The sequence below is a fragment of the Lepisma saccharinum genome, chromosome 11 (genome assembly GCF_977018435.1).
Source record: "Lepisma saccharinum chromosome 11, izLepSacc3.1, whole genome shotgun sequence".
In the NCBI taxonomy this organism is placed as follows: Eukaryota; Metazoa; Arthropoda; class Insecta; order Zygentoma; family Lepismatidae; genus Lepisma; species Lepisma saccharinum.
Window position 1 is genome coordinate 21,255,247 of NC_139239.1, and position 22,976 is coordinate 21,278,222.

At 38.6% G+C, this 22,976-nt stretch overlaps 1 protein-coding gene across 2 annotated transcripts; it reads right to left on the reverse strand.

Annotated features, from left to right (window-relative positions):
* Positions 1-2,578: 2,578 nt before the first annotated feature.
* On the reverse strand, positions 2,579-22,852 carry Stoml2 (stomatin like 2). 2 transcript variants are annotated; one of them, XM_083130797.1, is made up of 9 exons: positions 22,581-22,852; positions 19,003-19,116; positions 18,351-18,498; positions 17,823-17,943; positions 9,162-9,289; positions 7,667-7,822; positions 5,838-5,953; positions 5,576-5,704; positions 2,579-3,033 (listed from the first exon to the last, which is right to left on the reverse strand). In XM_083130797.1, exons 1-9 carry the CDS (start codon positions 22,638-22,640, stop codon positions 2,830-2,832), a joined length of 1,176 nt encoding a protein of 391 aa, XP_082986923.1. In that variant the 5' UTR covers positions 22,641-22,852; the 3' UTR covers positions 2,579-2,829. The 2 variants fall into 2 exon arrangements, with proteins under 2 accessions (XP_082986923.1, XP_082986925.1); XM_083130799.1 differs by having other exon boundaries at positions 22,650-22,668.
* Between the last annotated feature and the right edge of the window lie 124 nt (positions 22,853-22,976).

The window sequence follows — 22,976 nt, forward strand, 5'->3', positions numbered from 1 at the left end:
TCTTGATTAGCCTATTTGTGTGTAAAGTGGACTTTAACATCAATTCAGTTGAAAAATTTTGCAATTCTTAACATTCCTGGTATTAAAATTAACGATAAATTTACTTATCCAGGAAAACAAACAAACACACAAACAAGGGTCCTAGGGTGTCATCAGTGAAGATGCGCAAGTGGGTCAGATACCAATTAGCCTATCTGTACTTAGAACAAACTAGACCTTAGTCACTTCCTTATGTTTACTTGTCTGTATTGCTTTTCTATCTCTTCATTAATCCTAACAATGAAGATGAATGATGACACAGGATTTGAATAAAACATTAAAATGCTGACCAAGGTAAACTTTTATAGTATAAAAATATAATTAAAAACGTAACATTTCCACCCTCTAGCAGGTCTTCTTCAGATGAAACTTCACAACAATTTGTGTTGAAGTTTCACCACAATTTGTTGTGAAGTTTCATCTGAAGAAGACCCTGCTAGAGGGTGGAAACTTTACGTTTTTAAGTATATTTTTATACTATAAAAGTTTACCTTGGTCAGCATTTTAATGTTTTATTAACATGGAAACAAGGCTTAACAGTGTTACCATTGGACATTTTCCAAGGATTTGAAGTCATACAAGTTATTTAGCTATACTATTTGGAAAGCCATTGTCATGTTGCTGAATGGAGAGATAGACAAAACTAAAAATAATTCAGGCACCAGCCCCTATTTCTCAGGAGTCAGCATTTTTTTATTTATTACAATGAATGAATTTTTGCACGGGAGTAACTAAACTAACTAACTTTTTAGCCTTCTTAAACCCGAAGGTTCATGGCTGCAGCAATACAGGCCTTCCATCTGTCCCTATCCTGAGCAAGATCTATATACTCTTTTCCATCCCTAACGATTTCCTTTAGGTCCATCTCAACGTTGTCACTCCATCTTCGTCTTGGCCTTCCTACAGGTTTCTTACCATCAGGTTTTCCAACAAGAATTCTGTAAACTCTTCTTTCCTCTCCCATTCGTGCCACATGGCGTGCCCACCTAAGTCTTCTTGATTTAATCAATCTAATAATATCTGGATATGAATAATTATGTAACCTTCTCCACTCACCTGTCTTTTTATCCCTTTTAGGTTCAAATATTTTCCTAAGGATCTTATTTTCAAATACTCTCAATTTATGTTCCTCTTTCAATGTAAGAGACCAAGTTTCGCATCCATATAATAATACAGGCAAAATTACTGTTTTGTATATTTTAACTTTTAGTTTCTTAGATATTAAACGAGAAGATAAAAGTTTATGAAGAGAAAAGTAACATGCATTTACTGTATTAAGCTTGCTTTCTATTTCCTCTTTATATCATTTTCATTTGTTAGTATTACTCCTAAGTACTTGAATTTGGAAACTGGTTCAAACGAGTTGTTATCAATAATTAGATTTTGATTATTACCTAACACTTGGTAATACTGGTCACATCACCCCCACTCACGACCGGATCAAGAAAGTGTGGGGCGTTACCCCCACACCCCCTATACGCCTTCATGGAGTGGTGCTAAGCACAGGGGAACACTTTACCTTTTTTTTTTTTTTTATTATACCTAACACTTGGTTTCGGCCTGTAAGCATATATTTAGTTTTCTCTTTGCTAACTTCCAAACCTATATCTTTAGCTGCTGTGAAAAATATTTTAGCATTATTCTTAAATTCTATTTATATCATCCCCTAAAAGTCTACATCATCTGCATATGCTAACAACCGAGTCACACCATTTAATTTTAGTCCGTTAGTTTCTTTTACCTTCCTAACAGCATATTCTAAGGCAAAATTAAAGAGCAATGGAGATAATGCATCTCCTTCTTTTAACCCATCATGAATTGTAGATTTGTCAGGAGTGCTGTTTCTAAAGAAGGCTCTATTGGTAACAGCAACACATTCTAATATGTGGCCACTGCAGATTTTAAAATTTGGATAGCAACAGTGAAAAAATGTAAAATGGCATATTTATATTTTTCATTTAATGATGCACATGATACAGAAAAAAACACAAACACTTAAGAAACGCATACTACACTATTTTTTAAAAAGTTAAAAATAGAACTGAATTTGAATATTCAGGCACCATGGCTGCATGACTGTATTTTTCTTCTGTTGCATTACTTGTCTGCCTTTTTTAGGATAATCGCAAACATGATGATCAGATGAAATTGATGAAGGTTCACTCATGAAGAACCACCTTGAAGCAGCTGCAACATGATTGTTGGAGGCCTGAATGTGGGTTTACATGCTATCATCATGTTTACATGTACAACTCAAATACTACTTTGGTACCAGCAAATGTCTTAGAGGCGGATCCTTACATTTAGGGAACTCTCAGACCTGAGTGACAACATGCTGCACATGTCATTTGCATGTCACCAGGACTGGGCTGTTTTCATATTGCCTTGGTCTCTTGGTTGAATATGTGCAATGAACGATTTTTACAGACTTGAGTGGCCTGCGCCACTGTGTATGGAAGCTTCTTGTATTCAAAGTATTACTTAACTGACAAACAGTGAGTAGGGGGGGGGGGGTTTGATTTAAATTAGAACAAAAATACACTGTCAAGTTACACATTTATTGTAAAGTGATAATATGGAAATAGAAGGAAAAACAAATACTCTAACCATCCAAACAAAAAAAGTTGTTACCTTACAAAAATCAGTACACTCAAAAGAGTACGAGGCACATATTTACATGAGGAACACACACACATATTTTTATGGAGTTCTATGATTCAACTTCACATGATAGTTTATGCTATTTCCGCATGCATACATATACATACATACATGTCATTACTTCTTATGTCACGAAATATCTGTGTCATCTTTCTTTCCAGAATCTGAATATCTCTCTTTTTTTTCTAACTCTAAGATTCGATTATTCAGTTCCTTTTCTCTCTCGCCAAGAACTGATGTAAAAGAATAATCTTCACTGCCTTCTTTTACATCACTAGGCAAGCTTTCACCATTAATGCCATTTTTTGAAAGTTGCTGATAGACGGCCATTGCCTGTAATGAACAAAAGACATTGGTTAAATTTTCAATATATTGATGGTGCTCAAAATGTTCCTAGATGCAAGTACCCAGATGTGTGTCGTCCTTAGGCTGTAGCTGCATGATAAAGAAAAAAAGTTATCCCTGCACACTATAATATAGGCGTAACTTGGCAGGGGCCACCAAATTTTCAGGTTTATTTTAGTTGCGGGTACCTTTGTTTACCTCCTGGGACTAGAGTAGCAAACTAATAAATAGTGATATGTACACTGCTCCACAAAACTTAAGCAACTCTGTACAACGTAGGATAGGTGAGATGTGGTGCCCATTCAACACTTGTATGAAACATGTACAAACATAAAGAAGCACAGGCAGTGCGAGTACCCTCTATAACGCGTGAGCAGCACCTTATAAACCAAGATAAACAGCTTGTGCCTGCAAGCGCAAACCACAACCTAGTATTGTCCCAGTCCTCAAGCAGTGAAGTGGTGGTTCATGAGTGGGATATCAAGTGTAGACACCTTGAAAATAATCCTACACACCTTTTGAATGACGTTGACTGAGGTCGAATAATTGGACAACTGGAAATGGGTCGGTCCTAAGTGGAAGTGGCACGTGAATTCAATGTGAACAAAAGTGTCGTGTCAAGGTTGTGGCTTTGCTTCCAAAATGGTCCTACTGTCAGTAGACGTCATGGAGGAGGCCATCCGAGGACGACATCAGCAGTTGATGACCGGTTTCTCACAATCACTGCCAGACGTAACCAACAAGAGTTCTGCTCTCAACTGGCAAACGATTTGTTTCAAGCTACGGGTGAGTGTTAGTCGTGAAACTGTTCGTAGGCAGCTGAATAAAGCAGGATTGTATGCCAGGAGGCCTGTGCTGTGTGTGCCATTGAAATGGGAGCACAAACATGCGCGATACAGCCTATCATCTGATTCTGATCGGATATCTGTGTGTAGAGAGCCAGAAACACAATATCACCCTAACTTCATTGTTGAAGGGCCGTCCTTTGGAGGTTGTTCCATCATGGTGTGGGGTGGTATCATGCTGGATAGGAAAACGGATCTCTATATTGTGGAACATGGAACTTTTGACGGCACAACGTTATTGGGATGAAATTCTCCATTCACGTGTTCGCAACTTCCATGGAGCATCTGGTCCGGACTTACTTTTTATGGATGACAATGCACGCCCACACCGTGCACATCTTGTGTCCGATTAGCAATACATTGCCCATGGCCTGCATACTCGCTGGACCTTAATCGAATCGAGTATGTTTGGGATGCTCTTGGGCAAAGAATAGCGCATTGCAATTCGTCACCACAAACAATTCCTGAACTGCAGACAACCCTCTTAGAGGAATGGCCCCGTCTTCCTTCAGACTTGATAACCACACTGATCCATAGCATGGAGGCCAGATGTCATGCATGTGTGTCTGTTCTAGGTGGTTACACACCGTATTGACAACCTGTGCCCTCTCAGATTCCAGCTTTTCATGTAGGGTTATAGTGGTACTGGACTTTCTGGCCACCCTGTACACCATATCTGCATTGTTGGTGTTCATTTGTGTTGCATTGTTCATTTGTACCTTCCTTATGTTCATTAAACTTGGTGAATTGACATTTTCCTTTCATTTAGCCCTACTTCATTCGAGTTGCTTAAGTTATGTGGAGCAGTGTATTTCATATTTAAAAAATATGGAAAACTTTTCAATTCTGCCCCCTCTCCTAAAGTTGAGCCTTAAGGTCGATTCAAAGTTATGCCCCTGCACAAAAGAAAGGAGCAGACAGTGGAGATGAAATTTTTAAGGAGTGTATTGGGGAAGACTAGAAGGGATAGAATAAGGAGTGAGGAGATCCGACAGCCAGTGGAGGTGGTGAAGCTTCAGAACAAAATAGATTAGGCACAGAGAGATGGTTCGGACACATGAAGAGGATGGGTGCAGAAAGACCGCCAGTAAGAGCTTACAATGCAGAAGAAGTGGGAGTAAGGCCAAAGGGGAGATCAAGATGTCTGTGGAAAAAGCAGATAGTGGAGAGTGAGTGTTAGAAGAGGACGAGATTGGAACACCATGGAAAGAGTGGTGGAAGACCAGGAAAAATGGAGAGGCTTGACTTCTATGCCGACCCAGCCAGAGGCAGGAAACGATGAAGGATGATGATGACTAATGCCACAGAGGCATATACACATTCATGTCCTTGGTCACTGTGTTAATTGCAGGATAAAGTTATAGCATGAATGAGGCAAAACAACATGATCTAAAATGAGTCTTCTTTTTCTTTTATCCTTACGGTGGCAATGCAATAGCCCCCTATGACATTTTATTTCCATACTTTGTATTTTTCTTTATTCAACAACAACCTGTGACTATCCTAATTTCAGACTTGCCATCCTTGTTTGACTGTTTGAAACAGTTACATTCCAGTGAAAGTGAAAAATATCATTTGTATGATTTATTTATAATCATTAACTGTTTCTGGCAAAGAGAAATGCTACCATAAAATACTTAAACTGCAAAAAAACTATTTGTAGGAATATAAAATAGGAAACATACCTCTGCTACTGCACCTGACACGTTTCCTGCATTCTTTGGTAATATAAGGGTGTTACTGGTCTTCGCAAGCTTTTCAAATGCTTGCATATACTGCTCAGCGATAATTAACGATGCTGCTTTCACTCCTTGCTGGAAGACGGGGAGCTAAATTTTAGTATGCGTTATCAAGAAAAACAAAAACAACAATGTATAATATAATCTTTGATTAAGCTACTTGAAATGGATAAATTAACAATCTCTAATTGTAAAATAACCTTCTCACCTCTCTGGCCAAGATTTTGGAGACAATTTCAAGGCCAACAGCCCTTGCTTCAGCTTTTGCTACCATAGCAGCTGCTTGACCTTGGGCTTGATTGATCTGTTCTTGTTTTTCTGCCTCTGAAAATAAATAAAAATAGCAATATAAACATAATCCCAATACTAATTTAATATTATTCTAACATCACAGGATTTGATTTTTGTTATTTAGCGTTGCTTTTCTGCAATTTAGTTAATCGTGACAATATGATGAAATTCATGAAGGGACACTCACGAAGAACACCCATACTCAGGTCAAAATTCAACCCTGGAACCCCTGACATTGTAACATGCCATGCTAACAACTCTGCCAAAGTAATTTCTAATATTACAATATAAATAATAAATTGCAACTATACTGTGCACATTACCACAGTTTTGTTGGAAAATATTATCAGATTATTTTTAAATTCAGTTTTCTAATACGCTATGCTAATCTTTGAAATTAGTGCTGTTTGTGTTTTGGCAAATAGTTTCAAGGCCAAAACAAAACTGTCAGTATGTGGCATTACACAATATCAGAATTTAATCTATACTTAGGGTTGAACATCTACAAAGTCCATTCGAAAAGCATCCAACTTTTGTGCAGGAAAAATAGAATTACTCGTCTGGAGGTCTGAAACCTTAATACCCTTCAAAGTATTTTCCTGGGGACTGCACACACTTCTTCCAACGGTTCCACCATTATTGGAAACATTTCTGGAATGCCTCTTTGGGAATGGAGAATACTAGCACTAAGATTTCTGAAACCTTGGAAAATATGCAAACCACAGGCTTCCCCGTGACTTAAGCTAGCAACACTAGCACTGCTGCTTCCATGCCAGATTTTCAAATACAGTGGTGGATGTATACAGTTGGGCCATCATATTCCACATCATGGAAGGTAGGGAGCCTGACAAACTGGAGAAAAGTTGTGTTTCACCAAGAAAGCCTGAATCAGCCGAGTCACTTCTGCCCCGTCGTTAGCAGCTTCAGCACTAATTTTACGGACACTCTCCTCATGGACAAATCCCCTTGCCAAATGGAATGTACTGAACCAATTTTTATCCCCATCTCACTGCATGGTGACTTGATGGTCATGTATAACCAAAGTCTGCCCTTAGTAAATCACCTTGTCATTTCAGCTTGTTGAGGGCCTCCTGGAATGTGAATCGCTCTTTACCTAGATGGGGCAAACTTTGAAGTGGTTGTACCTCTCCTTAATTTGTGTGATGCCCATGACATCTTCTCTGAAAGCCTGCTGAATCTTCAGAGTGAATTCCACCTGGGTATCACCAAGCTTTAGGAAATATTTGATGCAATACTGGTGTTCACGTTGTTCCGCCATTTTGTAACAAATGAAAATCCGACTACACTCACTCTCACAAGCTGACTGCCATCTAATGCTGCTCTGCAGACAGGGGGAAAAAATAACACATGCACATGAACATACAAAACAGAGGAACCTTCGATTCATCATTTCTTTCCATGTGAAAAATGTTGGATGCATTTTGAATAGACCCTGTACAATTGACATTTTTTTTTTTTTTTTTTTTTTTTACCAGTTTCATAGTTTGTACGTTAAGTGCCACACATGTTCATTTTCTGTTCTGCTCCAATCTTACTCAACACACACAGCATTAATTGTGTACAATTTCAGAGGCCAAAAAAATCATCAGGTAATGTTTATTGACCAATAAGCAGTAAATAATTGTTTTCAGTAAAACTGTTGAGCATTATTGTAAAGTTTTAAGTCATATTATGTTGCACATAGCCTATGTCACTTATCACAACTGATCATAAAGTTCTACAAACCTGATGCCAATATTCTAGATTGCCTTTTTCCTTCTGCTACATTAATATCTGCTTCTCGCACACCCTCAGACTCCAAAATAGCTGCTCTCTTCTTTCTTTCTGCTTCCACTTGCATTTGCATCGCTTCTTGTACTCTAGCAGGCAGTTTGATATCACCTGCAAATTATAATAAAAATTAACAGCAACTGTTTATCTTGTCATGTGCAAACAAGCAAAGTTTCCACACTACTTAACATTATAGAGACTGATCAGACAAGGTAAGTCTATATACCACGTGAAATATTGCAAGTCACAGAAGATAAAACAGCAAAGCAACACTACTTATTTTTATCCATTATTTGTGAATGGGAAGACTAAAACCATAAAATATTTGTACCATACAAATGAAATAAAAGAACAGAACTGAAAAATCATAAGCAGTTTTGAAGAAATGGCACGTTAATTGCTGACGCATGGAGGTGGTCAAGAGAAGGTTAAATCTATATAACAGTACAATACAAATTGTACATTGCACCTAATATGCCACCTACGAGGGCTGATCGACAAAGAGAGAGACTGATTTTTTTGCACAGCACCCTGTATCGTTACATGTTTGTAATGTGCATGTTGGACAAGAGTGGGGTTTCATACATAATACCCAGAGATGGCAGCAACACTCTTTGTTCTAGGCACTGCATGCATTTCGCATAACACACAATGGAGGCGAGGAACAGTACGCAGCAATCATGTGGACACATGTCATGAGGTGCTATGTCTCTTTAGTGATGGAAGTGATGCTTTTCTGGAATCAGTTATCACCGGCGATGAGTCGTGGGTGCACCACTATCCAGAAGGAAAACAAGCCAACACGGTGTGGAAATCGCCAGGATCTCCAACACCGAAAGGCAAAAGTTGTTCCATCTGCAGGTAAGGTGATGGTGAACACTTTCTTCAACTTTAAGGGAATGCTGTATCAGCACACACGTTCCACTCACACTATCATTACAGCAGAATACTACTTTGGAAAAGGTCATGTAACTCTTCCACCAGAATAATAAACAACTGCACAAAAAAATCAGTTTCTCTCTTTGTTGATCAGCCCTCCTAATTATAGTAGGCATGTTTGAGAGGAGGGGTGGACACAGAGCCCCAAAGATTCACAATTTTGACCATTTTATGGAGGTAGTGTGATCAGCACCATGCTGTGGCTGCCTTTACCCCCCCTCCCCATACCCATTTACCCCAAAGCAGCTCTTTGCAGCAACACTGCTGGAAATACACACACCCCAGGAATCCAACTGAGGTCTCCCACATGTAAGTCCAATGCACTACCAACTGGAGCTTTGCTTACATGTTCCTGTACATCACATAATTCAAAGGCTATTCATAAACTGGTAAGGATTGACTGGCAAAAAATACTTTAAATTTCATGAATGGGACTTTTTATTTAGCATTCTGCACTAAATTTTGCATCATTGTGTGACAAAATATGCCAGAAAGATGTACATATACTTACGAATTTCATATCTCAAACACGCAATTCCCCAAGCTTCACTTGCTTTGTTTATGGCAGTAACAATTCCAACATTTAAACTTTCTCTTTCTTGGAACACAACATCTAACGTAATTTTGCCAAGCTCTGATCTGTAAAAGAAATAATGTTACATTCCCACACAACCGACATTATACACTCGCAGAAGCTAACAGCTGTTAGAGAAATCCATAGCAGACACAAATATTTGTGGTAAATAAACCATCAAAATTTTGGCACAAAAACTGACTGAATTCAGTGTCATTATGGGAAATAAAAATGCAAATTTGAAACTTCACACTTATTACAAAAAATAAACATTTTCACCTTTAATATGAGACAAATTGTTTTGACAAACGAACTGCAGATTTTGTTGGCAAAATGTGGTAAGAAAATGCATTCCACATCTTTTGAAATAGATGAATGTGAACACTGTTCCACCGAAAACAAAATCTGCATGTTCAAATATGTACGTACATTACAACATCTACAATGCTTCATATTTTATAAGAGAAAGGATTTCTACTTCCATACCTATCTTTTTTCTTGCTACATCCTGGACGTATGATAATTAGAGATCTTTGCGTTTCATGTACACAGCACCCCTCTACTGAAATTCTATACAACCTAAAATGCCTAACTGAATCATAAATTTCTATAAATGCCTAAAACACCTGCTTGTACCTGAAAAATGCCCATAATTTTTTTTTTGTATAGATTTACAAATAACTTATTAAGAACGACCCTTAATTCCCACCACAAAGGTTTTAAACCCCCTGGAGCCTTGAGGCCAAATAGAACTATGATTTGATTCCCTGGATGGATAATGTCAGATGCAGATTTTTCTAGCACAATATCCCTGCATACAGTAGTTCAGGGACTCAACCAGCCTCTAATCGAAGGGTGCTTGAGACAACCCTTAGGAAAGGCAGGGGTGAGTAAAAGAATTCAGCATGGTGTTAATCACATTGCCTCCACTATTTCATAGACTGAAAATGAGTGGAGTCCTACCTCCACACCTGTGTGTGTGTCTTCGTTGCATGGTGACATGGTACATTTTTAAAAATATTGTAACACTTGCTGTGTTCTTACTGCAGTTTTCTGGAAAACAACATATACACTCATGCTCATAAATTAAGGATAATGCTGAATCTTGTACAAAGAAATGTTTGATGTGCACGTTGCAGCTTGAAATGATGTCTGGGTACTGTACCAAAGAACCTGTGTTGACTATGACCTTGATCCAGTGTGTGGTGGTGCTGTAAGCAGACAAATGACTCGCAGGAGCGAAACTGCTGACCAGAGCACAGTGCCTATAGGAAGTGTGTAGTTGTGTTCGGTTGTGCGAATAGTGAGTGTGTGTGTGAAATGGCTCAACAAACACATATTGATGATGTATTGAGGGGAAGGATATTTGGACGGCTAGAGGCGGGCCAAAGACAGCAGGTTGTGTCACAGGTGCTCCATGTGCCACAAAGTGTCATCTCGCGATTATGGCAACGATTCCAACAGACTGGAAACGTGGCTCGGCGCTACAGCAGTGGACGTCCACAGTGTACAACACCATGAGAAGACAGGTATCTGACCGTAAGTGCCCGGAAACACTGACGGAGCACTGCCGGGGTCCTTGCTCGAGACCTTGCAGCTGCCACTGGAACAGTTGTTCCCAGACACACTGTGTACAGACGACTCAACGGGCACGGTTTATTCGCCCGGAGGCCTGCAATTTGCATTCCACTGTCAAATGGTCACAGAGTATCCCGTAACAACTGGTGTAGCGAACACAGGGCATGGACAATGGAAGAATGGTCACAGGTACTCTTCACTGACGAGTTCAGGTATAGTCTCAACAATGATTCTCGTCGTGTAACCATCTGGCGTGAACCAGGAACCAGATACCGACCCGGTACCATCGTCCAAAGGGACCAGTGTGGTGGTGTCATGGTGTGGGGTGGCATTATCCTGGGTTCACGTACACCCTTGCATATCTTCAACAGAAGTACTGTAACAGGTCAGGTGTACTGGGATGTTATTCTGCAAGACTACGTTCGTCTTTTCAGAGGTGCAGTCGGTCCAACGTTCCTCCTGATGGATGACAATGCCAGGCCACACCGAGCTGCTATTGTGGAGGAGTACCTTCAAACAGAAGACATCATACGAATGGAGTGGCCTGCCTATTCCCCCGACCTCAACCCAATCGAACATGCTTGGGATGCTTTAGGACGACATGTTGCCGCACGTCTTCCACCTCCTGGGACTCTTCAGGAGCTCCGACAGGCATTGGTGCAAGAATGGGAGGCCATACCCCAACAGCTGCTCGACAACCCCCTCCAGAGTATGCCAAGTCGTTGTACTGCATGTGTCAATGTGCATGGGCATCACATTTCATACTGAAACCTGTGCACATGCTCAAAGAACTGTGGAACAACATTTTACAATCTCCCTTGCTTTGTATCATATGTGCGCTCTTTGGTTTTTCTCAAGTTTTCTGCAATAAACATGGTTAAGCAGGGTATGTGGATGTCTTTCTTGTGTGTTCAACATGTGTCTGTGCTACCACAACTAGTTTGTTTCAGTGCTGTATCGTGGGGCACCAAAACCTCTATTATCCTTAATTTATGAGCATGAGTGTATTTATGACTTAATTTTTGAGCTGATTCAATATGCATGACAACAAAATCCTCCTGAAATATTGTACAAAAAATTAAATACAGTGAAATCTCAATTATACATTGAAACGTTCCCGAGTGATTGTGGAATGCTGAGTAGGCGACTACTGCATACATATTGCCCTATACATAAAATGATTACATCTGAAAAGCTGTTGTACCTGGCAGACATGTTGATTCCTCGCACCAGTATTCATAGCCACCATACAAGAAATAATTTCAAATTTAACCTTCAACTCTGCAACACACAGGCATATCAGTCGTCGTTTTCATATTTTGCTGCAAAAATATGAAGTGCCCTACCTAAGACCATGTCGAGCATATCTAAAATAGAATCTTTCCAAAACGAAGTAAATACAGTAATTTTCTTTTGGCAGAGCAGAGAATGTGTTCAAATTTATTTTTATTTATTTATTTATTTACTCAGAGTTTCAGATACAGTCTTATTTGGCCATTTTACACTGAAACAACATAAAGTAGAAACAAATAATAACAAAAGATAAAAAACAATAACAAGATGGGATAGATTTACATGTTCTTCGTCAGTAATATACAAAAGTTACATTCTGGAAGGAATATATCTACATTCAGGGGAAGTTTGTTGTAGATTTCTGGGAGCCTGTAAAACAAGGAGCGTTGTAGAAGGGATAGCCTAGTGGTTGGGTTGTGGAAGAGTTGCAGGTTGCGCGTTAGCTTTTGGGGTACCCTAAGTGAGAATTCACTGATTAGGAGATCTGTTCTGATTTTGCCATTTATTATTTTGTATAAAAATTTCATGTCAGCTAGATCACGACGAAAGGATGGAGTGTGAATATTCAGAGCAGCCATGGTGTCTGATTTGGATACATGTCGAAAGGAAGGTATTCTATGGCGAACAATTGCAAGAAAGAAACTGAGAACAGAATCTATTCTGGTGAGATTGGTTTTTGAGGCCATTGCCCAAATTGGGGAACAGTATTCAAGGATGGGCGAGATGAAAGATTTAAAGAATAAAGCAAGAGATGATGGGTTTTGAATTTCGCTAAATCTGTATAGAAGACCGAGAAGGCGCATGGCTTTTTTAGTGGTAGCAATAATATGATAATTAAAAGTGAGTTTTTCATCCATGATAATGCCTAGGTCCTTTTGGGTGGAAACGTTTTGGATTGGTTTGTTTTCAATAGTATAAGTAGACACCAATTTGTTCTTTTTTAGGGAATAAGTAAGGAAAGAGCATTTCTGAGGGTTTAGTTCTAAATTCCACTGACGACACCACTTAACAAGTTCTGTGAGAGCATTTTGAAGAATCATCATGTCATGATGCGATGAGATCTCCTTAAAGAGTTTACAATCATCCGCAAACAAAAGTATATTGATAGGGAGGGAGGACAGTTTTTCAGGGAGGTCATCCATGTACAGAAGGAATAGGAGCGGCCCTAAGACACTCCCCTGGGGAACTCCAGACAAAACGGGAAGAAAGTTAGAAGAGGTACCTGAAAGAACAACACGTTGTTCACGCTCATGGAGGTAGTCCTGGAGTAAAGAGAGAAATTTGCCATGGATGTTAAATCTGGATGATAATTTATGAAGGAGAAATTTATGATTAATTTTGTCAAAGGCTTTCGAAATGTCCAAATATATAGTGTCAAGTTGGGAGTTATTATCAATAGCTCTGGCAGCATGCGAAAGTAAGACGGAAAGATTTGTTAGGCAAGAGCTGCCTGGAAGAAAACCATGTTGTGCTGTGTTGATATATGGTGACGTAAACTGAAGTAACCTGTTTTTGATGATTTTTTCACAAATAATTGATAGTGGCGATAGAAGCGAGATTGGTCTATAGGATTTTACACATTTTTTATCTCCAGTTTTGTGAATGGGCACAATGTTGGCCCGTTTGAAGTTTTTAGGAAACACACCCTTAGAGAAACATTTGTTGAGTAAGGCAGACAGAGGAAGAGCCAAGGAGTTGGCAGTTTTACGTAGGAATATTGTGGGGATTTCATCTGGACCTAGGGACCGGTGGAGGGGCAATGAAGCGAGAAGGTATTTTACTTCCTCGGGGGATGTTTTGATTGAAGATAGTGTGTGAGGACAGACAGCATTTAAGTGGGGGAGAGGGTCGGAAAGTGAGGGAGGTGAGAAGTTCTGATGAAAAAAAACATTAAAAAGTTCGGCTCTTTCTTCTCCACTAGCAATATCAGTATTATGAACAATTTCTTTAGGTATAACTGGGCTTTGTTTTCTTGAATTTAGTAAAGTGAAGAATCTCTTAGGGTTTGTAGTACATTCGGTTGTTATGTTATTTATATGTTCACTATATTTTTTTCTGAGTAGGTATTTTGAATGACGTCTGATGTCACAATAGGTACCATGAGTGTGAACATTAGGGTGCTGCTTCCATAGGTACCAAGCCTGTTTTTTATTTTTTAACACAAAGAGAACTTCTCTGTCGAACCAGACGGGGTATTTGGTAGATCTCGGTCTCGCAGTGGGCACGAAGTCCTTTATCGTGGCATGCAGAATTTCGACAAAGTTCTCAACGGCTTCGTTCACTTCCTCTTCCATCAGCAAAAACCAAGGGTAGACATTGAGCGCCCGCTGGATGGCATTCCATGGATGTAACTTGTATGTTTATGTTATGTATTTTGTCTAAATCTTTTTCTAAAATTTATTTCTTATTCATTTTATTTTATTTTTATGTTGTTGTCTTTTCACAATTTTTGTATCATTTTATTCATACATTTATTTTTTACAATTACTTTATCAATAGATTTTGTAACTATATCATACAGTTTATTGTAATAACATATGTATAAGAAATGTAAATTTAAATGTAATCGATGACACGGGTTAGGTGGCAAAACAGCCTCAGGCTGAACCTCGCCCACGCAAATAAAGAATTTGAATTTGAACCTTGAACACCTGCCTTACGATCAGGGAACAAGTGCCATTGCCAAAATGTGCTTCGGATCCCACTTTAAACTGTAGGTCCAGTCCCGATTAGCCTTCTGTGCATAAAGTGGACTTAAAAAAACTTTAGCGGATGGAGCCTTGTGTGCCTGTATTCCCCTTGAAGCTGGCGCCTTTGCAAGCGTGCGCTGTTCAAACTTGCTGCAAGTACAAAAAAATTGTAGCTCGAGAACTAATTGTCGTAGAAGGAAATTGGTTTTGTTTTCTTTCTTAAATACAGGGTTTTTAGCAGAGGCAAAATTTATGCTCCCAATAATTAGTGTTAACCTAATTTGGAGGGAAGCACAACAAAAGACCACTCTATGAGGATATGTAATGCTTGTGTTGCAACTTTGAAAAAAATAAAATAGAACGAAAATCACGACATTCGGAAATTTTGCATAAATTATGGAATTTCGCTTCTAGCTTCGGCCCTATGGATGCTGGCTGAACCAAATTTTGAGGAAAGCACAACAAAAGACCACTCTATGAGAATATGTAATGCTCGTGCCGAAACTTTTTTGAAGAAATTAAAATTACAGTGTTCAGAAATTTTGCGCAATTACGGAAAAATTTCAACTTTGGGATTTCGGCCCTGCTTCCCTCCTTGAGCCTTAATGGACATTTCCACTCAGCTTTTTTTACAGCAATTTTAAAAACTACTTCCTGGAAAAATTACCCCTGCAAGTTCTCGCATTTCTGTGTGTTGAGTTTAAGGCAAACACGAGACATCCAAAGTTGCGAGGCTAGTGTTGCGCTCAAAACACGCCCACCATGTTAATACGTCACTACTTAATAAGAGATCGTTTGTTGTCTGCTCTTCGAGCGTGTTTACTGGAGGTAGCTACGGAGAGCCAACGTGTGCAGCAGTTTTACAAATCTGCACAGATTTAAATAATGGAAGAAGGAGTGACAGTGAAAGATGTAATGATCATTCTTCAATTAAATATCCCTGCTGCTCACGTGCAAGATAAATGAAAAGGTTCTGCTGCGTGCATGTTCTCAGGTCATGCAAAAAATATTGCTTGTAAAATTGGTTACTGACCAAAGCTTCAAAAATATATTTTAAACTTTTATTTATCGAAATTTACCATAACTTATGTAGTGCAAACTAAAAATATTAAATTTCTTCACTTTATTTATAAAGCCTATTTTACTTTATTTTCAATAAAGCAATTTCTGTTTGTTTCATTTCTTTGGCACAGTACATTTCAAAGCTTAGTTTATTTGTAATTATTACAAGGAAATAATGTGTATAACATTATATCACATACTGAAATGGTACGATATATTTTGAATTTTGTGTGAAAAAAGCTGCCTCATCTCTTTACCACGAACACATTAATTGGTTGTTTTACAACCTCACCACTAAGTATCCTATCGAGATGAGACATGGCAGTCTTGGTCTTGTTCTTGTTTAGGGTTTTAAATTCCTGTCTCATGTTCATTTGTAAATGACTCGTTCACGGTCTCGTCTCGGTTTCGGAGGGCATTTCTCGTTCTCGTCTCAAGTCTTGAAAAATAACATTAACAACATATGCAAAGGCTTATTGTACAAACTTTCACAGTGCATAGAGATTATAAAGACAAAAAACTTTTCTCAATGAATTTTTTGTTTGTGTTTGACTCCTCGTTTCAACGCTACGAGCCCTCGAAAACTGGATATTATCCTGCTTACATATGCAAACCAAACCGCCAATTCAGAATTACCACGAATGAACTGGCGTTATAATTTTTATATACAAAATTCATGATTTTTCTGAGGAAGTCTCATGTTCTAGGTTTGATTCTCGACCTGGACATGACTGTTCCAATGTGAATTTCGTTTCATTGAAGTGGAAATTGTTATGTGGGAAGATGTTTGCTCAAGACTTTGGGGAAAGCTTGGGGGTTATTTTTGGTTAATGTTAGTGTTGCTCACGAGACGAGACATGTCCCATCTCATCTCATAAAAGGAGACAAGGCAAGTGAATGTTTTTGGAATGAAATGGGAGAGACCAAAGTCTCGTCTCGTGGGCAGGTTGGGTAATACTTAAATTGTGCTGGTTGGTGGTGGTGTTAGTGGGGGCGTTACTCCTGCACCCCAACTTCAAGTACGGCTTGTAGTCATTCATCTTCATTGTCGCGATTAGCCAAAAGTGGGAAGAAATGTGACGTTTGAGAATGCATGTTAAACAAAGTGACGTAAAAGTAGGATAAATATATATATTAACTGAAGAAAACTGTAGTTTTACTGCAGGAAATTTTAAAATTTAAAAAATCAAGTGTTCAATAATTTGTTTATCTGTGATTTCATATTGCATATAAAAAAGTCCTGTAACTTCTTTGTGTTCAACAATCGTATTATCCTTAAATATGACTAAGACCCAGCTAAACACCCACCCTCTGCATGCCGCTGTTGACTCCACCTCCCTTTCTTCAGTTTTTTTGTAATGTTTTCAACAAGCTGCGAAGTGTGGTGCCAGTGACATGTCCGATATCAGTTACCAATCTGCTTTAGGCAGATACGACTTGCCCAACGCAATTCAAAGAACAAAAGCAGACTTAATTAGCACAGGCCTGTCTGTTTCACGGGTGCATTGCCCCTCCTCTTATCTCCGATGCAAGCTATATAAATAGAATTCTAAGTCGAGAGTCTGATCCCATGGTTGCAGCTGATAAGAAAACTGGTATGAGAACGGGTGACAGATGTTATCATCATGGAAATCTTGAACTCAAAGAGCAGCATTCTTTCAAGCAAGCACAGTTAAAAATGTATAACTGAAGTCTTTACCTTGTTGGGACTGAACTCGTTGAATGTATAACTGGCAAAAATCGTATATCTGAAAATCGTATAACTGAAATATAATAGTACGCAGCCTTAGGGGAATTGGCAGGGACCGCCAGAAAAAAATCATACTTTCACGAAACATATAATTACGATTTCACTGTATTACGTGCCACAAATACCAAAACAACAGAATAATATTTAATAATTAAAAAATTCATGTTGGCACAAGGACATATAACTATTAAAAAAATCACACACACACAAGGTTATCTAGCTCACCTCATCGTAGTCTGAGCAAGTTGGGTAATGGCAAACTCAGGATCTTCCACCCCATAACTTGCTTTAAGAGCATCCATTATCCTTAAATACAGGACTCCATCAATATTTAGTGTTACATTGTCTGAGGATCAGGAGAGAAGAATGTTAGCAACTACAATAATACAATTTACAGTGGACGAACATACTGATGAAATTGACTTATACATTTATTTCTGGTCAAGAATGGTATCAGGAATTTTGGTGAATTTGCTCACATTGTTACTGATATGACACTTCCCTAAATTGGTAATAGAAATTCCACACACCAAATATAAAAAAGTAGGGTTCAATTTACAAACACAATATTTTAACGCACGATTGTTTGTGATGTTAGATCAAATCAAACAAACACGATTTTATTGCTGTACCTTAAGTAAAATATACACCTGTTTAAATCAAAGGCGCTGTTAACTTGTTTTGTTCTGTGCAAACATCTCCAGATAATGCTATTCTTTCTCAATACATTGGTGAAACAATCTGTGCACTTACCTGCTGTAATAGCACTTTGCTTTGGTACATCTATTGCTATTTCCTTCAGGCTTTGGACATACTTCACTTTATCTACAACTGGTAACAAAATATTCAGTCCAGGTTCTAATATGCGATGGAATTTACCCATTCTCTCTACAATCCATGCCTACGAAAAGAAACAATTGTAAATAACTATTACCAACATTGTAACTTTTAAATAATGCAATACAAAGTAGCTTACACATACAGTAATGGCTGGTGAAATGATATCTCATCTTGACTTCCAGTAAAAATGTAAAAAAAAGACCATTGTCTGAATATGTACCTCTCAATTTTTTCAAACCACCTGTGTTCTCCATCAATCATGTTGTACTTAATGCACAAAATGTGGTCGGTCTGGAATTCTGATTGTACTTCAGTGCAGTAGCAGCGAAATGGGAGGGAGGGGGGATGTGCGACATAACCAATAATTGAAAGGTACTGCTAGCAATGTTTTCTTTTTATCCCAAACATTGTACATCGACTTAAAGCAAAGGTATATGCTTCATTTAAATAAATTGGGAAGAAAAACTTGTTTTACTTGTTCTTGTAGCTTAAAACAACATTAATACTAAGAATGAAAATTCCCAAGTGCAAAAATTTTAACAACCTTAACAAAGCATTTACTCACTTCTTGCTGAGGAACAAACATGACAACTGTATTGATTGGTGTACTTGTTCGGCATCTTACTTGGATGTCTGCTTGATGTCTAATAGCTGAAGCTGATAGATTTAATACATTACCCTGAAACAAAAAATATGCATTACATAGATGAAATATTTTTTCACCTAAACCATTGCACTGTCCCATATATGGGGGATGGTATTTGAAATAAGCAGGGAACGGATTTATATGTAGCTAAAATTTTCTAAATATGTAAATACATGTTTAGTTATTTACACCAAAATATGGACTTAAAATTGTAAAATAATACAAGCCAATCGGGGACTTCTTTTTTTTAAAAAAAATAGAACAAACTTCAAAGTGTGGTAACTGGATTTACTTTTTCCACATAACCTCCTGCTACAGTTATACACTTATCCTAGCATTTAACTAACGCCTGGAATGCTTCGGCATAGAAAGATTTAGCATTACGGTGGACCCATTGTAGGACAGCATTCTTCACTTCATCATCAGGGTTGAAATGTTTTCCCCCAAGGAATTCCTTCAGGGGTCCAAACAGGTGAAAATCACTTAGTGCTAAGTCAGGACTATAGGGGGGGGGATATCTCCCAGCCGTTTTCCTGGAATGTTTGGAATGTGCATTGAGCTGTATGCGGTCGTGCATTGTCTTGCAAAAAGAGAACACCCTTTGTGATGAAACCTGGACATTTCTTCCGTAAACTCTTATGCACATCACGCAGAACACGGCAGTAATACTCACTGTTGATAGTGACACCATGGGGTAAAAAATTAATGTGAATAATCCCCTGTTTATCCCAAAAGACACTTCCCATGCAAGTGCGGTGCGCTTGCCCACTATCGATGTTTAGCTCGTGCGGGAAGTGCAATATGGCGTGTGTTTCCTTGATTTTGGTGTCTACGAGCGTGTGGGCAGTGTCTTTGACTTGAACCTTTTGAATTTTATGGCTATTGTATTTTGATATGTCTAGCAAGACCAGTAGTGGGTTGGGCTTTTTTCACATCTGTCATGTTCTTGGAAAACGACTGTGTGGTTGGTTAGAAACACTGACCGGGGGGTTACATCATCGAACGCACGCAACATTTGATTCACATAGTGGAAGGACATAGAGGCAACAGTGCATTGGAGAGACATTAATCTTCAAAATACATGATTTACTGGCGAAATAAATTAACCGATGGGAAAAAAACACTTCCCCGATCGGTACTTGTCTGATAAGGCCCGAACACCTCTCACTCGTTTATTTCCTTAATTTTAGCATTGATACTTACATATTCTAAATTGCGGAAGATTCTTTAATGTGAAGTTATGCCTTTTTCCATAAAATAGTGTCAACTTTTCATATTACAAGTCATTAGTTGTCTTCCTTGTTATGCTTGTGTAACAGACAATATGGCGTGCAGTCGTGCTTGTGTTTTGTCGATTTGAAGTGGGTATGCAGTGTTTCAACCTTCTTAACCGAAAAATACCTACTTTCGTGTTTATTATGTCATCATAAACCATTGACGGATAGCCCCAAAAACCATTCACGATAGCCCCACAGACCATTTCTGGCAAGGTTAGGTTAGGTTTGGTAAGCATAGTTAAAAAAAAAAAACAATTAAAAAAATTCTCGTAAAAAAAGGCAAGTTTGGAAACACTGCCGAGACTGCGTGACTTTCGACGCTCGCGCCATCTGCACGTACATAATGGAAACAATGGCCTAATGTTACAGAAGATGCAAGTTCCATACGTATCAACTGATTATTTATTGTTCTGCAGCATTCTATGGTGAAGTTTTTAGTTTCCGCGAAAGAAAATACCTCTAAGACCCTCGACAATGATACAGAAAGTGATTTCAGTAAGTAGTTTCTCCTGTAAATTTGAAGAAATCCGTTCGGGCGATATCAGACAGTTACCCCACGATCTTTCAAAAGTGTATGGAAAGTCAGTTCGGTAAGTACTTTCTCCTGTAAAATTGAAGAAATACGGGTAACATTATCATATGAGGGAAACGGATTCCTTCAAATTTACAGGAGAAAGTACTTACGGAAATCAGTTTCTTTAGCGTTGTGGAAGTTCCTGAATATAGATTTGATCCATTTTAATGTGAATGCCTGTTGTTTTCTGCGAAAATCTCTGTCCGACATGCTGTTTCTGCTTCCGCTATTTGCTTTCTGCATGAGAGTGCAATGTTCCGTGTGTTAAGATGATGCAACCCCGTAGCCAGTGTTTTCACTAGAACCACGTGTCGAGTATTTTTAATTTAACTATGCTTGCCTAACTTAACTTAACCTAACCTTACGGAAAATGGTTTTTGGGGCTAACATGAATGGTTTTTGGGGCTAACATGAATGGTTTTTGGGGCTAACCTGAATGGTTTTTGGGGCTAACGTCAATGGTTTGTGGGGCTAACGTCAATGGTTTGTGGGGCTAACGTCAATGGTTTGTGAGGCTAACGTCAATGGTTTGCAACGTATTAGCATAATTTCAAATCCGGGCACGAAAGTAGATATTTTGGAGCGATTTTACAATACCGGGAATTTCTCCATTTTGCTTGAAATTTGGCATACTCACTAAATTAGGGCCCCTAATCACGAATCTGAAGTTAAAATTTGGCGCTCACGTGTCAAACTTGCAAAATAAGTGTGTCCGTCATCGCAACCGACAATGCACAATTGCTCATTATTTATCGCAATATTTTCCGTTTTGAATACTTAAAGAACGAAATATATATATTCCTGATATTACTACGACCCTAAATTTTTTTAACTATGTTTCCTAACTTAACCACACGCCAATGGTTCGTGGGGCTAGCGCCAATGGTCCGTGGGGCTAGCCATAATTCAGGAATTTCTATACGTGAGCGCCAAATTTTACGTGCAGATTCGTGATTAGGAGACCCAAATTAGCAAGTATCCGAAATTTCAAACAAATTGGAGAAATTCCCTGTATTGTTAAATTATACCGATATTTTCCGGTGAACGAGGTTGCAACACTGCATAAATCGACAAAATACTCTCAGAACGCTATCACGGCCATAATGTGTTACAGATTCGAAACAACAAGTAACAGTAAGTACTCGTAAATAGAAGAAATAGACATTATCTTAGTTAGAAATGCATTATTTCACTTTAAGAAATGTTCCGCATTCGAAAAGAACACGTTAGCAATGTAAAGAAGTCCGAAATATATGATTCGTAGGTGTTTCCCTCATACGATAATAGTACCCAAAAATTGGAACTTCAGCTTGGGATTTTAGTGAACCTGCCAGAGATGGTTGTTTTCTACAATTTATTATTACATCACTGTAAACAATGGCAATGCTTCGACTATTTGAAAAATATCACATAATCGCACGATTCCCATACTTTATAATATGTTGCGCACAACAGCAACAACTGTTATGGTGTACACAAAGAAACCGGAACAAGCGCACACGCCTTTTGTTTGTGCTTCACCCTTGCGCGTAGTATGGTTATTCTATTGCAATAGTATTACAACTTTCAACTTATGGAAGACTTGCATTTTGTATATGGTTAGATTCAAATAATACAAATATGTAAAAATCCTTACAAATAAATACCTTAGTGTATAACAAATTCCTAGTATACAACTCGGATAATCTTAACGTTGGTCGCCACATGCTACATACCCACTACACAACACAGCCGAAAAACGACTTTACAATGGGCCCGTTCCGAAAGTCACACGAGTTTAACGCGTTAAACGAGTTATGGTAACTGGCCGTTCCATAAGTGCTTCCGTGCGTTTCGTGAGTTTCATTATGCTGTCCCAAAAGTCGCATTCCGTGCGTTTCGTGCAAGAACGAGATTCACCAAACGCACGGGCCAGGATACTGGTTTGTTCCGTGAAAATCGTCTGCTCCTTGCAGACAAAGCGCGTGCTGATGGATTCAAACTGCACTAGTTCGGAATATGTATTATAATTTTAACAGATAGCAATATGAAGCAACATGCAC

Excerpts from the sequence above, each read along its gene's own strand:
- Stoml2 (XM_083130797.1), bottom strand. The coding sequence starts at position 22,640 with ATGTGGCGACCAACGTTAAGATTATCCGAGTTGTATACTAGGAATTTG. Across the intron at positions 17,944-18,350 it reads GCAAAGTGCTATTACAGCAG|ACAATGTAACACTAAATATT; the intron begins GTAAGTGCACAG and ends CCTGATCCTCAG. Across the intron at positions 9,290-17,822 it reads CTTGCTCAGACTACGATGAG|ATCAGAGCTTGGCAAAATTA; the intron begins GTGAGCTAGATA and ends TTTCTTTTACAG.